The sequence below is a fragment of the Vanacampus margaritifer genome, chromosome 17, assembly GCF_051991255.1.
Source record: "Vanacampus margaritifer isolate UIUO_Vmar chromosome 17, RoL_Vmar_1.0, whole genome shotgun sequence".
Classification (NCBI taxonomy): domain Eukaryota; kingdom Metazoa; phylum Chordata; class Actinopteri; order Syngnathiformes; family Syngnathidae; genus Vanacampus; species Vanacampus margaritifer.
The window spans coordinates 14,623,105-14,635,510 of NC_135448.1; the positions used below are offsets into that span (position 1 = coordinate 14,623,105).

General features: G+C 38.0%; 1 protein-coding gene and 1 long non-coding RNA gene across 12 annotated transcripts; one reads left to right on the forward strand and one right to left on the reverse strand.

Annotated features, from left to right (window-relative positions):
- Positions 1 to 214: 214 nt before the first annotated feature.
- Positions 215 to 2,054, forward strand: LOC144037669 (uncharacterized). The gene is made up of 10 exons (XR_013288989.1): positions 215 to 335; positions 397 to 526; positions 627 to 656; positions 876 to 927; positions 1,076 to 1,127; positions 1,212 to 1,260; positions 1,469 to 1,526; positions 1,605 to 1,685; positions 1,753 to 1,844; positions 1,920 to 2,054. It is a non-coding gene; the product is annotated as an uncharacterized LOC144037669 (long non-coding RNA).
- On the reverse strand, positions 952 to 11,904 carry LOC144037668 (uncharacterized). 11 transcript variants are annotated; one of them, XM_077549310.1, is made up of 7 exons: positions 7,482 to 7,683; positions 7,235 to 7,346; positions 5,415 to 5,508; positions 4,319 to 4,388; positions 3,419 to 3,521; positions 1,901 to 2,025; positions 952 to 1,836 (listed from the first exon to the last, which is right to left on the reverse strand). In XM_077549310.1, exons 1-6 carry the CDS (start codon positions 7,545 to 7,547, stop codon positions 1,916 to 1,918), a joined length of 555 nt encoding a protein of 184 aa, XP_077405436.1. In that variant the 5' UTR covers positions 7,548 to 7,683; the 3' UTR covers positions 952 to 1,836; positions 1,901 to 1,915. The 11 variants fall into 11 exon arrangements, 6 of the variants coding, with proteins under 6 accessions (XP_077405436.1, XP_077405439.1, XP_077405440.1 ...); XM_077549313.1 differs by having other exon boundaries at positions 1,901 to 1,956; positions 7,482 to 7,682; XR_013288985.1 differs by lacking the exon at positions 7,482 to 7,683 and adding an exon at positions 11,802 to 11,904 and having other exon boundaries at positions 952 to 2,025.
- Between the last annotated feature and the right edge of the window lie 502 nt (positions 11,905 to 12,406).

Genomic DNA, 12,406 nt, shown 5'->3' on the forward strand with positions numbered 1-12,406 from the left:
ATTTATGACCTCCAGAACAGGAAGCCACAGGACAGCTTGGGCGAATGGCTAGCGATACGGTCTCCGGAACAGACGAGCAGGGTTCGATCCCCGTTATATACTTTACTGATTTTACCAGGATTTCCTGTCTATATGCAGTCGAATTTTTTTTTTTGTTCTCTTGGTTGAATAAAGCTTTCGAAAAAAACAGCAAGTGATGACGTTGTTACCGAAAACCTATTTAAGCTGTGACTAATTGAACGAGCGGTCTTTCTTTTCTTCGCCAGCATCACGTTGACGTCCTCCGCTTGCTGTTCGCCACATCTCGACAAGATGACCAAAAGCTTTGACAAGAGGTTTGTTTAAAGAGTCTTCTTACAGTCGTAGTTGTAACTTTTAACATGTTCACCTTTTCAGCATGCAAACGCCTTGCTAGCATGCAAGGTGTTTGCTAAAATGTTTGCTCGGTCGTGGTCAATCAACGTCAATCGCGTGCTAAAATGGCACCAACGCTTTTATTTGACATGTTCGGAAATAAATGCTCGCGGTAAGTAAAGTACTTATTTGTTAAAACTTTCTTCTTAAACGCCAAACGGTACTTTGAAACGGAAGATATTAAGTAACACGAAGTACTTTTTCCTTTCCAGCATCTGGAGAAGAGCGCCGTTTGGCAGAAGGTAAGTGGCCAGCGTTTGTACTTTAGTGAGAATCAACTCTTAACTTTCTTCAAATGTGTCCACAGGCTTGCATCTTAAAGCGAATAGCCTCCCCTTGAAATCAAGTTGCTTACTTCCCCCATCTTTTTGAAATACTTTTTTCTTTTCTTTTTGCTCTACACTGGTTAAATGTGCTTGCATGTTTCCAAGCTAACTACATTATGTTACCGTGTCTTTCAGCCCAGGCCATTGACACGATGTCCAGCCCAGCCCAGCCCTGTTCTCGTCACTGGTGAGACACAAACACTCATACATGTTAAAATGTGATATCATGTTTTAATTAGTTTTAGCACATGGTGAAGATGACTGGAGGAAGGTAAAGACATGTCAGGTGACTTGCACTAACCATTCCTAATGTCGTGCTTTCTGTATGTGTGCAGGTAAAAACGGCATCTTGACTTAAACCAGAGCTGCCTGAGGAACAAGAAATGTGTAAGAGGCTGGCTCATGGGTTTGAACATGCTGCAAAACAAAATGGCTGACATGAACATTTGATAAACATTTCTCTCTTTGTAGTTTCCCCAAAGCTGTATTGAGCTACGCTTCACTCGAGACTCTCAAAAAGGTACATTTACCTTTGTTCTGACACGTTAACCTTGTTTTTCCCTTCTGTTTTGTTCCCTAAATAGTGCCAAATGGGCCCAGGAGAAGTCCACCACTTCTTTTTTTTTTTTTTAATTGTTGACATGTTAATAAACGGAAGTAGAAGCTGGACTGGTTCATTGCTTAGCTGCTGCCAAACTGCAAAGGTCACTTCAATGTTTTTTTTCAAGGTCACCTTCCTATGAATGCAGCTGCGTCATCACTGACAGTCCCAGAAACAAGTCGCAGGTCCTCTTCTGCATCATCTTGTCAAATTTGCTGCATTAAAAAAAAAAAAAACTCATAACTTCCTTTTTGTTGTTGTAGAGTCCCCTCGACCATGAAGTGACTTTTGTCCAACACTTGTGTTCTTGGTGCTGCATTGATGCCATCAGCTTGAAGTTGACGGTAAGTTTTGAATGCTGTCGACTCAGCGAGCTTCTCCTCAATGTCTTCCAATGTTTTTCTGCTGCAGCCGCTGAGGAACATGGCGGACTTCCTGGCGTTGCGGCCGTGTGAGCGATTTGCCCAAATCCCACAAGAGTCGTCTGATACCCTTCTGTGCAGGTGACTTTCATCATATTTCAAAAATGTTTGCTGTACAACAAGTTGACTTGACTCACTGATGTCGTTTTGTTTTAGGGCCGCACGATCTGCTCCCGCTGGCTCGCAACTTCACCTGGTGACCACCAGGAGGCAGCAATCAAGTCATAAAACTTCAACTTTTTTTGCCATTCCAACATGTACTCTGCAAAAAAAATAATAAAAGTTGACAAATTGAAACTTTTCTTAACTCTTCTTGTAACATTACAAAACCTGCAAAAAAAAGTTGACAAATTGAAACTTTTCTGAACTCTTCTTGTAACATTACAAAACCTGCAAAAAAAAGTTGACAAATTGCAATATTTCTAAACTCTTCTTATAACATTAAAAACATTTCTTTAAATGTTTCATAAAATATATATTGCAAAACAAAGGGGTGTGGCCAAGTTTAAAGGTAATGCAAATTTTCTAGCAAGAAGCAATCTCATTGGTGGTTTCTGAAACAATGCCATCTGATTGGTTGGTTCCATAAAAGGGTGTGGTTTATACAAATTATTGCGCAGCAAGCAATCTGATTGGTGGGTTCTGTAATAAGTGCCGGCATCTGATTGGTTGGCTCGTTAAATGGGCGTGGTTATGCAAATTGGCAGGTTAATCATATGCAAATTAAGCCAAAGTGGGTCTGTGGCGGAAAAAGTGGGCGTGGCTAGGCATATGATAGGCCAATCCTTAAGGGGTGTGGTCAATTATGCAAATTAATTTGCATACTATCATCTGGTTGGTCAATTCTGAGTGGGAGTGGTCATTTATGCAAATTAATAAAAAATTATTATTATTTTTTTTTTATAAGTGGGCATGTTGAAGCTCCATAGTAGCAATAAAGCATTTTTGGGCCCTTAAATGGGTTGCAAGTGGATTGTTCAGGTTGTTCTTGAAGATGTTTTGGCCCCTGATCCGAGCAGGCTTCCTCGATTCATGCTGAAAATCCCGCCATCTGGCCATGAGAATGAAGCGAGAAAGCCAGCTCGGACGGGAGACCAAACGTCTTCAAGAACAATCCACGTGCAATCCATTCGAGGCCCTGAAAATACAAGCACAGTGCAGTTGGAAATCAAACACGGAGACACTCATTCCACTTCAACAATATATTTGACTTGAGACAAGCACTTTTTTGGACACAACAATAATTTTATGTTGGACTTAAGTTACAAAGACTGGTTGACAGGCTGTACATGGAAGCAGCAGCACACGGCACCATGTTGTGTGTGTGTGTGTGTGTGATGTCACGAGCACAAACGAGCCATCATCTCAGAAAGTCAACAAACACACTAACAGACAAGAACATCATTCAATGCTTCTGGACATTTGTTTGAATACCATTAAAAGTGGGCAAAAATAACATCCATTGATTGATTTCAAAATACCTTCTGCCAAACATTTTCAATCATTTAGCCACAACAATGTTATCCTTAAGCATTGAATGATGTTCTGTTGTGCGTGTGTCAGAAATCAAGCAGAGATTCAAGCGCATTGAGAAGTGGCTTTGTGACATCACATACCTCAAGCACACAACATTCGCCTTCAAATAGCGCACACACCTGCCCATAAGCAGCTTGCTGTCAATGGAGTGCAGACCCATCCGACATGTCCGAAAAGTCTTGAGTCTGTTGGCTGCGTGTTGCACCAAGACTTCCTCCCATCCTGTCGGGAAACAAAAACAAAATTACTCACAACACAGCTAAGTCCGATGCTACCTAGCTCAACCAAAAAAAAAAAAAGGAAAAAAAACTCACAGTGAGTAATGATGGCAAATTGTCATTAAAATGCCTCAGTTAAAAATCATTAACAAAGGTTAGCATGTGGAATCATCAGTAAAAGCAGAAGCATTTACTTCTAGCATTACTTCTAAGCCTTTACATACTATTTCTATGTGCATTCAAAGTAGCACACATCCCTTAATAGCATGTTGAATTTCACAGACCACCTGGAACAACATGTAGAGGTTCTACAGTCTGTCCACTAATTACATTTATGGACATGATCTATCTGTCAATAGACACATAGCCAAGAAATAGGACTGAGAGTGTACCTAATATTCGGACACTTGATTAGGTACACTTGAGGGGCACCTCATGATTTGTACTATCAGAACATATACATTAGTCAAGACAACAACTAGGGTGTACCGAAAAATTTGACCAGTTTGGAAAGTCATTAGGTAGATGAGCGCAACCAAAAACAAAGATTTTTTGGGAAAAAGTTATTTTTATTTTTTTTTGTAAGTTGTTTATATTTTCTAAATATTTATTTTTTCAATCATTTGAGCCACACTAATGTTATTTTTTAAAAGCACATGTTCAGAACCATTGAATGTTGCTCTGGTGTGTGTCTAAGTACATCAAGCGCAAGTCAGTGCTCTGACAAATGGCAAAGTGGCATCAGACACACCTCCTCAAGCACAAGGCATGGCATCCACGGTGTAAAAAAAGTACACGCACCTGTCGAAAAGCAGCTTTCCAATTGCATGCTTGTAGCACAGACCCATCCATGTCCCAAACGGCCTCGATCCTGTCAAGAAAACAGAAACGGAAGCGGTGAGTAATGCTCATTTGCATATCGTATGTGCAAATTTGCATAAAATACTAGGCTTTCATACAATTGAAATACTCTTAAATATTCGCGTCACTACTTGATAAATGTCATATTATTGAAGTTTTGACCACGGGCTGCCTGTTGATTATTTTTCATAGAATGCAAGTGATACATGCACTGAGCTAGCAGTTCAGCGCAGTCCAACCTAAGCCACTCCCCCACCCGCTCACTCCGCTCTGCTGACTCCACCCTTCTCACGCCTATCACCAGCACAAGACCGCGCCTTCTGGAACATATGCTGCATTCGAAGATGCTCGGAAATCTCCCTTTATCTATTTTTTTTTTGGGGGGGGGGGGGTACTCGACTTCACCGACGGACTACAATGTGACGTCACTCTACAATGGCGACCCCTTTGGAAGACACAATTTACTCGAGTATAAAACTAGATAGCTTTCTTCATTCATAAATATTCGACATAACTTTGCGTAAAACAACGTCTCCCTGCATGGAATTATACGGTGAACTACTGAACTGTATGAAATGCTTATGATATAAGATAAAAACAATAAATGAAGCAAAATTGCGGGAAGGCAAGTTTGCTGGAAGTCAAAATGAGTTTTGAGGACCAAAATAAAAAGACAAATGTATCACTATCCACCATTTTGGTTGTTTACTTTCGCCTCAAACACTTTCAGGTCGGAACTGAAAAAGCAACTCGGATAAATTCTGACCTCGAATGCAGCATCAACTAATCCCACGAGGCATCAGAAATACTGACTAATTAGAACATTTTTCAAATGCTCAAACTGGATTTTCTTGAATCCTGATGTTATTTTTTTGTATTCATTATTATTTTTATCTCACACTTTCTCGTTTTTGACAAGTAGACTAATAAACACATCGTGTCTCTTGATCTAATCGAGTCAGCAGAGGACATGCTAAATAAGAGTTTTTTTAGAGGACCATGCAGTAAAACCGTGGAAAAGTTGAGCACGGGTTACCTTTTCACAACACGTCGCCACTTTTCTTCAGCTGACGTGCAGGTAGACGGGCAGCAGCCGACGTAGAGACAATATTCCTTTATTGTGGACGCCTCTGTGCATATAAACAATCCAAAATTACCCACTTAACGTAACTTGGAGGCGACCATGTGCTCAAAACAAAACAAAAAACGCCAAGCCAAACAATTTCTCATTTCCTTTTCCGGTCGGTGTTTAACTTCCGGGTCGCTGCTGAGAATATAAGCATAATAATTATAATAATAATGATAATAATCATTATAATAATAATCATTATAATAATAATAATAATAATAATAATAATAATAATAATAATAATAATAATAATCGGAATCTCGCCGTACGCAAGGCATGCTCGTCCAGGCAAAAGGTTATGCCTCCCAAATTCGGTAAACATGGCGGCGTGTGACCCCGATATAGAGTACTTTGAGCGTTGGAAAGTGGATGTTTTAAAGGAATTTTGTAAGAAACGGGGGTGCAGTGTCAAAGGGAAAAGAAAGAAAGTTGATGAGTGAAAAGTCGGAAGTCCCGCCTCCTCCGGGGCATACAGTCCATAGAATACAAGTGTGACGGCAGGCATTTTTGAGGGGTGGCAACGATATGACAGGATATACTGAATTTAATAGTTTGATGAGAAATAGTATACACAATACATAGAAGCATGTGCTGCCATTTATAAACTCATTAAAAAGTCAATCTCATTTGAAAAATAAATATGAAACAAAGATACATAGTCGCAGCTGTGTATTAGTAGAAGCATTTAATATGGTGTGAGGAGTCCTTTTGTAGGAAGTTACGCCTTTCCTTAGCAGCCCACGTTTTTATTGTCTTTCACAGTGTGCACTCTCATTTGATTTGACGACCCAGACGTAGGGATGGAGCCCAATCAGCATCACTTTTCATCATTTTATAAGATGGCTGACGTGCACACATTTTAAAAGATAAGTACATGTATTATGTCATTAACACAGTGAAGATATATATCTTAGGGTGAACAGAGGCCCCCCAGAGTTGACGCTTATTGCCTTAAGAAATAACTAACCCGCACAATTGCTATAATCAGGAGGCATTCCTTACTCAGATTAAACAATGGATGTCTTTCAATTTTTTGCTCCTTAATACCTATAAAAGCAAGATGATGATTGTTGACCCCAAACTCGTCACATCTGTTACATTAAAAGATACTTAGTTTTTCTTTTCCTTTGCAAACATTGTGTCCTTATTGTGTGCAAACTCAAGTCAAGGTCAAATTTTATTGTAATTTTTTATCGTTTTTTTTAATTGTGGTGTGTGAGGGAGAGAGTATAGGATGTTGATCTGAAAGCTGTGTCTAAAGATGAACTTCTGTTTATCTCGAAACAGATTAATAAAGTTATATTCTATTATATGGTTCTTGCTCTAATAAAAGCTATTCATACATTATACTTAACAGAAAAAAATAAGAAAGCATTAAAAAAAACAGGAGATAAAAAATTATTCAGAAAAGCAGAAAAATATTCAGAAGAACAGCAAAAAATAAATTAATAAATAAAAATAGGACAATTGAAAAAAAAAAAGGTTCTGAATAACCCCTCATCCCTGGATCAGAAAAACAGGGAAAAAACATTCAAGAAAAAAGAAAGAGAAAAAAATGTTTTACAAAAAAACAGATTTGTCTTAATTATTCATTGGGAAAAACACTCAGAAAAACCGGAGATGTTGGTTTTTTTCCCAAGTGAATGCAATATGCTTCCATAAACACCGCACTTTGTTATATTTGTGACATTATATTTTCAAATGCGCCGTATTTATTACATATTGACCTGTTTGATGAAAGTGAGCGTGAGTATGTGATTGCAACCGGCCTGGTAGCATGTTGTCCTGCAGCGCCTCCCCGAGGGCAGCACTTGAAGTGCACCTCCAACTTTTTTCCACCTTCAAAAAAAAGAAACCTGCTCAGCTCTCCAAGTAGTCAAGACAACAATTTCGGTTAATTATCATCACACTGAATAATGGATTGGTTAGATCAGAGATTAAAAGCTTTGATTTGGTTTGGCTATGAGAACCTACCACTGAACCTGTTTCATGATGTCCATCAAAACAGAGCATATTAATGTTGCGGATGACGACTTTCATATGTACTGGAGTGTCCAGTTAGTATAAATTGAGAACATGTGGTGACCAGGGTTGAGTAAACAGCAGCGCTGATAACCCCGAGGGCAACTTGGCAATGTTAAAGGGCTTATCTCCTCGTGATTGGCTGGCAGCCAATAAACACAGGACATGAAATCAACTAAAGCCTCTGTGGTTTTTCTTTTCTTTTTTTTTCTTCTTTTTTTTTTTAGTTTGCTTGTGAAGAGTTGTGAAATCGCAAGCTGCGCTACAAACATTTCAGTATTTCATTGCGGAGCGGTAAAATAAAGTAGCTGAATAAAGTAGCCTAAATATTAGCAAGATCTCTCAGTGAAAGTTATGCTGCTAACAGCTTTTTGTATTGAATCTTGGTGCCAGTGTGTCAACTTGGGCAGAATTTTTCAAGCTTCGCTGAAATCAGTCTGTTTTTAGTCTACTATGTGTCAATAAGAGAATAGCTTTTGTTACAATAATAAAAAGATGCAGAGCTACTTGTTTAGACCCAAGCAAAATGTTGCTATTTATAAAATTACGTTGTTTTTTTTTAATGCGCTTTAGCTAATGCCCTAAAATGCCACAAGACGGCGCCAAATCCCTGGTTAATAGAAACATCTCCACTGATAGACTTCAGTTGTGTGGCTATTAAAAAAAACATCTGTTAAACATTTATTTTTACGCCTAATGTTGTAAAATGAGTTTGAAATTATATTAAAGAAAAATATTTTAAAAAATAGGAATTTTAAATGTATTTATTATTTTTGTTTATCTTTATTATTTGTGTTATTTCACCAGACTCGGATCAGCAATATATTTATTTGTTTTATTTATTAACATTTTCATTCGAAACTCATTATTTTTGTGTGTTTTTTAAACTATTCATTGCATGTGATGTACGCCCATGTTGTATGTTGATACGACAACAACGAATAGTTGACATTTACACACAGTTGGCAACATTAAAATCCAGCCATTCACACAATGATACAAAAGTATAAATAAATAAAGTCTCACATCAACTGTTTCTGGAGACATACTGTATGTCTTTACGTTATATGTTTGAACAATTTGAAGTGGTCACGTGTACCTCTGGTTATTTAACTCCAATGAGATTAAAGGGTCGGGAACACTAAAGATGAACGCGCTCCCATCTGTTCCATGTACAGTACAAGCTCATTTTAATGCATCGTAGCTTGATTAAACAAAGCCTACACTACATCAGAGATGATTTGTCAAACAAGCATTACTCAGATTTTCCAGACATGAAACACCAGTGTCAGCTTCAGTTAAAATATTACTCTCTAACTGCAACCATCTGTTCGCAGTGTGTGTTTGTGCGTGTGTGTGTGTGTGAACTCACGAGTGTAACTCGTCATCCGTGTGCGTTTGTGTGTTCTGAATCATGTTTGAACGGCTTTCCAAAGGCACTGCTAGGTACGTGCATTGGATCTCTGCTCAAACAAAGATTAGAGTAGTGGGTTATGCAAGGTTCACATAAAAAAATAAAAAATAAATAAAGTGGACGTCACCAAGTGCCCGTGTTCTCATCAGGGGAGGCTAAAAGGTTAGACAGGATTTCCCTCACCGCTAACAGTTGGCTACATAAATATCAAACCGAGAACAAACATGTTTTTTAGGGAGATGGCAACAGGAAACGCCAGACAAAGCGTCTGTGACGAAGCTGAACCGCAATCACATTTCCCATCGCTCATCAAGCATTTGTTGAGAAATGCATTTTTGTTGGACTCTGTAGACCTTGACAACATAACAATCAACACGCAGCATGAGTAGCTATGAGCTGTGAGTGGCTATTATGTCAACACACATGACGTCAGACTAACTCTCTTTTAAAAGGGGCACAGTAGCTCCTAACCTGACATTTTAAGGGCGCTAGTAGAAGCTACAAATTGACATAAAGTAAATATTCATTTTTACTTCGATGTAGTGTTTGCCTCGTGCAGTCAGCTGGGATAGCCAACTGAACTTACTTTTGACCCTCATGGACGGTACCTTGATGTACAAATGACCTAACTTAAAGCTGCAATTTGCCTAAAAATATCTTTACAATAGCCTTTTTATTTGACCATTTAAGACAGAGATTAGAATAAGATTTTTTTTTTTTTTTTAAATAGCAGATTAACACCTTAGCTGTTTATAACAGGAACTCATGCAAGCCTCTGGCCAGACTAGATTTAGAGTGCGCGCATTGTGGATGTGAGTAATGGAAAATGCAGTTTCAATTTCCGGCCACAGGTGGCAGTAGCGATTCGATCTTCATTTTTTTTTAAATTAAGAAGCTTTAATATAGTGTATAAATATTTTTGAGCCGTCGCTCATGATTTTTTTGCTTTGACTTGCTAGCAGAAATTGGCGCTATGAGTGCTAGATGGTGGTGAATTTAACTCACTCCACAACGCGCAGCAGTATGGCAAAAAATGAACAATTGTTGAAAAAGAGGCTTTTTTCCTCTCTTGGTTGAAGTTTACTGCATATCTTTGCCTTTGCAAAGTCTTCTATCTTAACTTCGGACCCATAGATGATTGCAGGGGACATGACATACTTGCGTGTCTACACCAATAAAATGGATGATGTCAACACTTCTGGTTCATGATTGGATCTTAGCTAACCAATCACAATCACAAGTTGATTTGCATGATGTTCATGTTAAAAATGTATATGCATATACTGTATAAGCTTGGTACGTTTACAACACACAGCCATACTATCCTGGCGTCCACTATAACAAATAAATGTAAATAAATATATGTGTGTGTGTGTGTGCATGTCTGTATTATACTGCCCCCTTGTGGTCAAGGCGCAAACACCAGAATGAGCAGAATATGGGGCTTGAACCAATTTGATTTGTGATAAAAAAAGTTTTGAGTTACAAAAAGGGTCACGGAACGCCTTACACTCGTAAATCCAGGCACCACTGTATTGATTGTGTTTCTTTTTAAGTCATAGTTTGCAGTGCATGCGCATGCTGATGCAAGTTACAGCTCACATTTAGTGCTGAGTTTGCTTTATTTGCTATATGACCCACACAAAAAAAAAAAAACAATGCCACAGGAGCTAAGTTATAAAGAGAATGTGGTTACTGTGAACATTTTGTCCTAAAGGAGCTTGCCAGGAAGCCAAGTGACAAAGTCCATTTAGGGAGTGGTTTATGCTGGATGAATGGGTCAAATAAAAGCGCCATCCAAGAGCTTGAAGCCGCTGTGAAATACGGTTTACTGGGATTGCGGTTTAGTAATAAAAATTTACATTTTATAGACAAAAGTATTAACCTTTCAACCACTGCTAGACCCCCTGGAGCCCAGTAATTCTCCATCTTGCCAAGACTATTTGGACAGTTCTATGTTTCCAACTTTGTGGGAATAGTTTGTATGTGTAATATCTGTATGACTGGACAAAAATTCCCATAAGTACTCTCCAATATCTTGCAAAAAGCCTTCCTAGAAGTATGCAAAGTGTGGGACCAACTCCACATGTTCTTCCGTTTTCACTTCATCGTTGCAGATGAAAAAGTGTGACACAGCATTTCAAATCTGTCTCTCCAGTTTGAGGTCTGCAGTGAAAACCGCAACTGCATGTGGCCACATGTTGATCATGTGACCTAACACAAACCAGCCCACTGACGACTGCTGCATGTGCATTAACATGCTGTCTTGTTTAGCTCCAGGCACGAGAACTGCTGGCTAAGCATAACGAAAACATCATAGAACCAATTCAAGGAACTATTTAACATTATGAACAGCCATATAAGTCAGTATAACAAGTTAACCACTATTCAATGCACTTAATTCAAAGTAAAATAAAGTAAATCGCAGAAGAAACTTGAAGCTGAAGAGTGATTTTAACATCCAATTGTGTTTTATAGCTATTGCTGGAATTGCAGTAAAAGTGTATCTCTATTGGCAAGCATTCGTAAGAGGTTACTTGAGGACATCTTGAACTTTGTGGCAATATGCTGTCAAATAATTTAACTAAAATTAAGTTACAATGTATTCATAATTGATAATATTGAATAATTGGTTAAATAACAATTAGAAGTGTTCTTTTATTCGTTGTTAGAATACGGTGCCTTTTTAATATTTAAAAACAAGGGCCGTCAAAATTAAAGGACTAGCTCTGGAGATTAAGTTAAATTCTTTGAAGCGTTTTAAAAAAAAAACCTCAGTTTTATTTACTTCCTGCCTAAATGAGCCTTTATTAGGCTCGCCTCATTTTCACAAAATATTATTTGTACCTGCAACACACCTCTGTTGATATAAGATGGTAAAAAGATGAGCCCCGACGACAACGATCTTATAAAAGTCCGTGGCCCTCACATGCTGGACCATACGTATTTACTTCCGCAAACCCAGCGTTGTATCTTCTGCGCATGCGTGTCACTTTGGGGACGCATTACGCCCACACAGACTGACCGAGGTCACAATTAATTGGTAACGTGAACGCTTACTAAAAAATAAAAATAAATAAAAAAAAGATTTCATCAAAAAAATTGTAATTGAGTATTAAGACCTGCAGTGTGAACGTAGCCTAACCAATATGCTCTTGTTGTATGTCTTTTGTATATGAGTCCATTTTGATCGAATATTTCAACAGTTGTATTTTACAGGAGAAGAATTATATTTAAGGATCAAAGAAAGCTATTAGAACAGTCTTTGATTCTAATAGATACTTTCTATTTGATGATTTTACATTAATTCCAAGATTTACTCAAGTAAATATCAGATACAAACTTTGTAGAAACAAAATAGCACCAAAAGTAGAAAATGTGATTAATAATTATGCAAAAAATGTATGATTAATTAGTTAAAAAAAATAATTGCTTAACAGCACTAATAAAAACAAAATTAAAC

What these genes read in the sequence shown, in the direction of transcription:
- LOC144037668 (XM_077549310.1), bottom strand. Translation starts at nt 7,547, where the DNA reads ATGAAAGTCGTCATCCGCAACATTAATATGCTCTGTTTTGATGGACAT. An exon ending in ATCATGAAACAGGTTCAGTG is followed by an intron (nt 7,347 to 7,481) that starts GTAGGTTCTCAT and finishes TTTTTTTTGAAG; the next exon opens with GTGGAAAAAAGTTGGAGGTG. An exon ending in AGCAAGCTGCTTATGGGCAG is followed by an intron (nt 2,026 to 3,418) that starts GTGTGTGCGCTA and finishes TTTTTTTTGCAG; the next exon opens with AGTACATGTTGGAATGGCAA.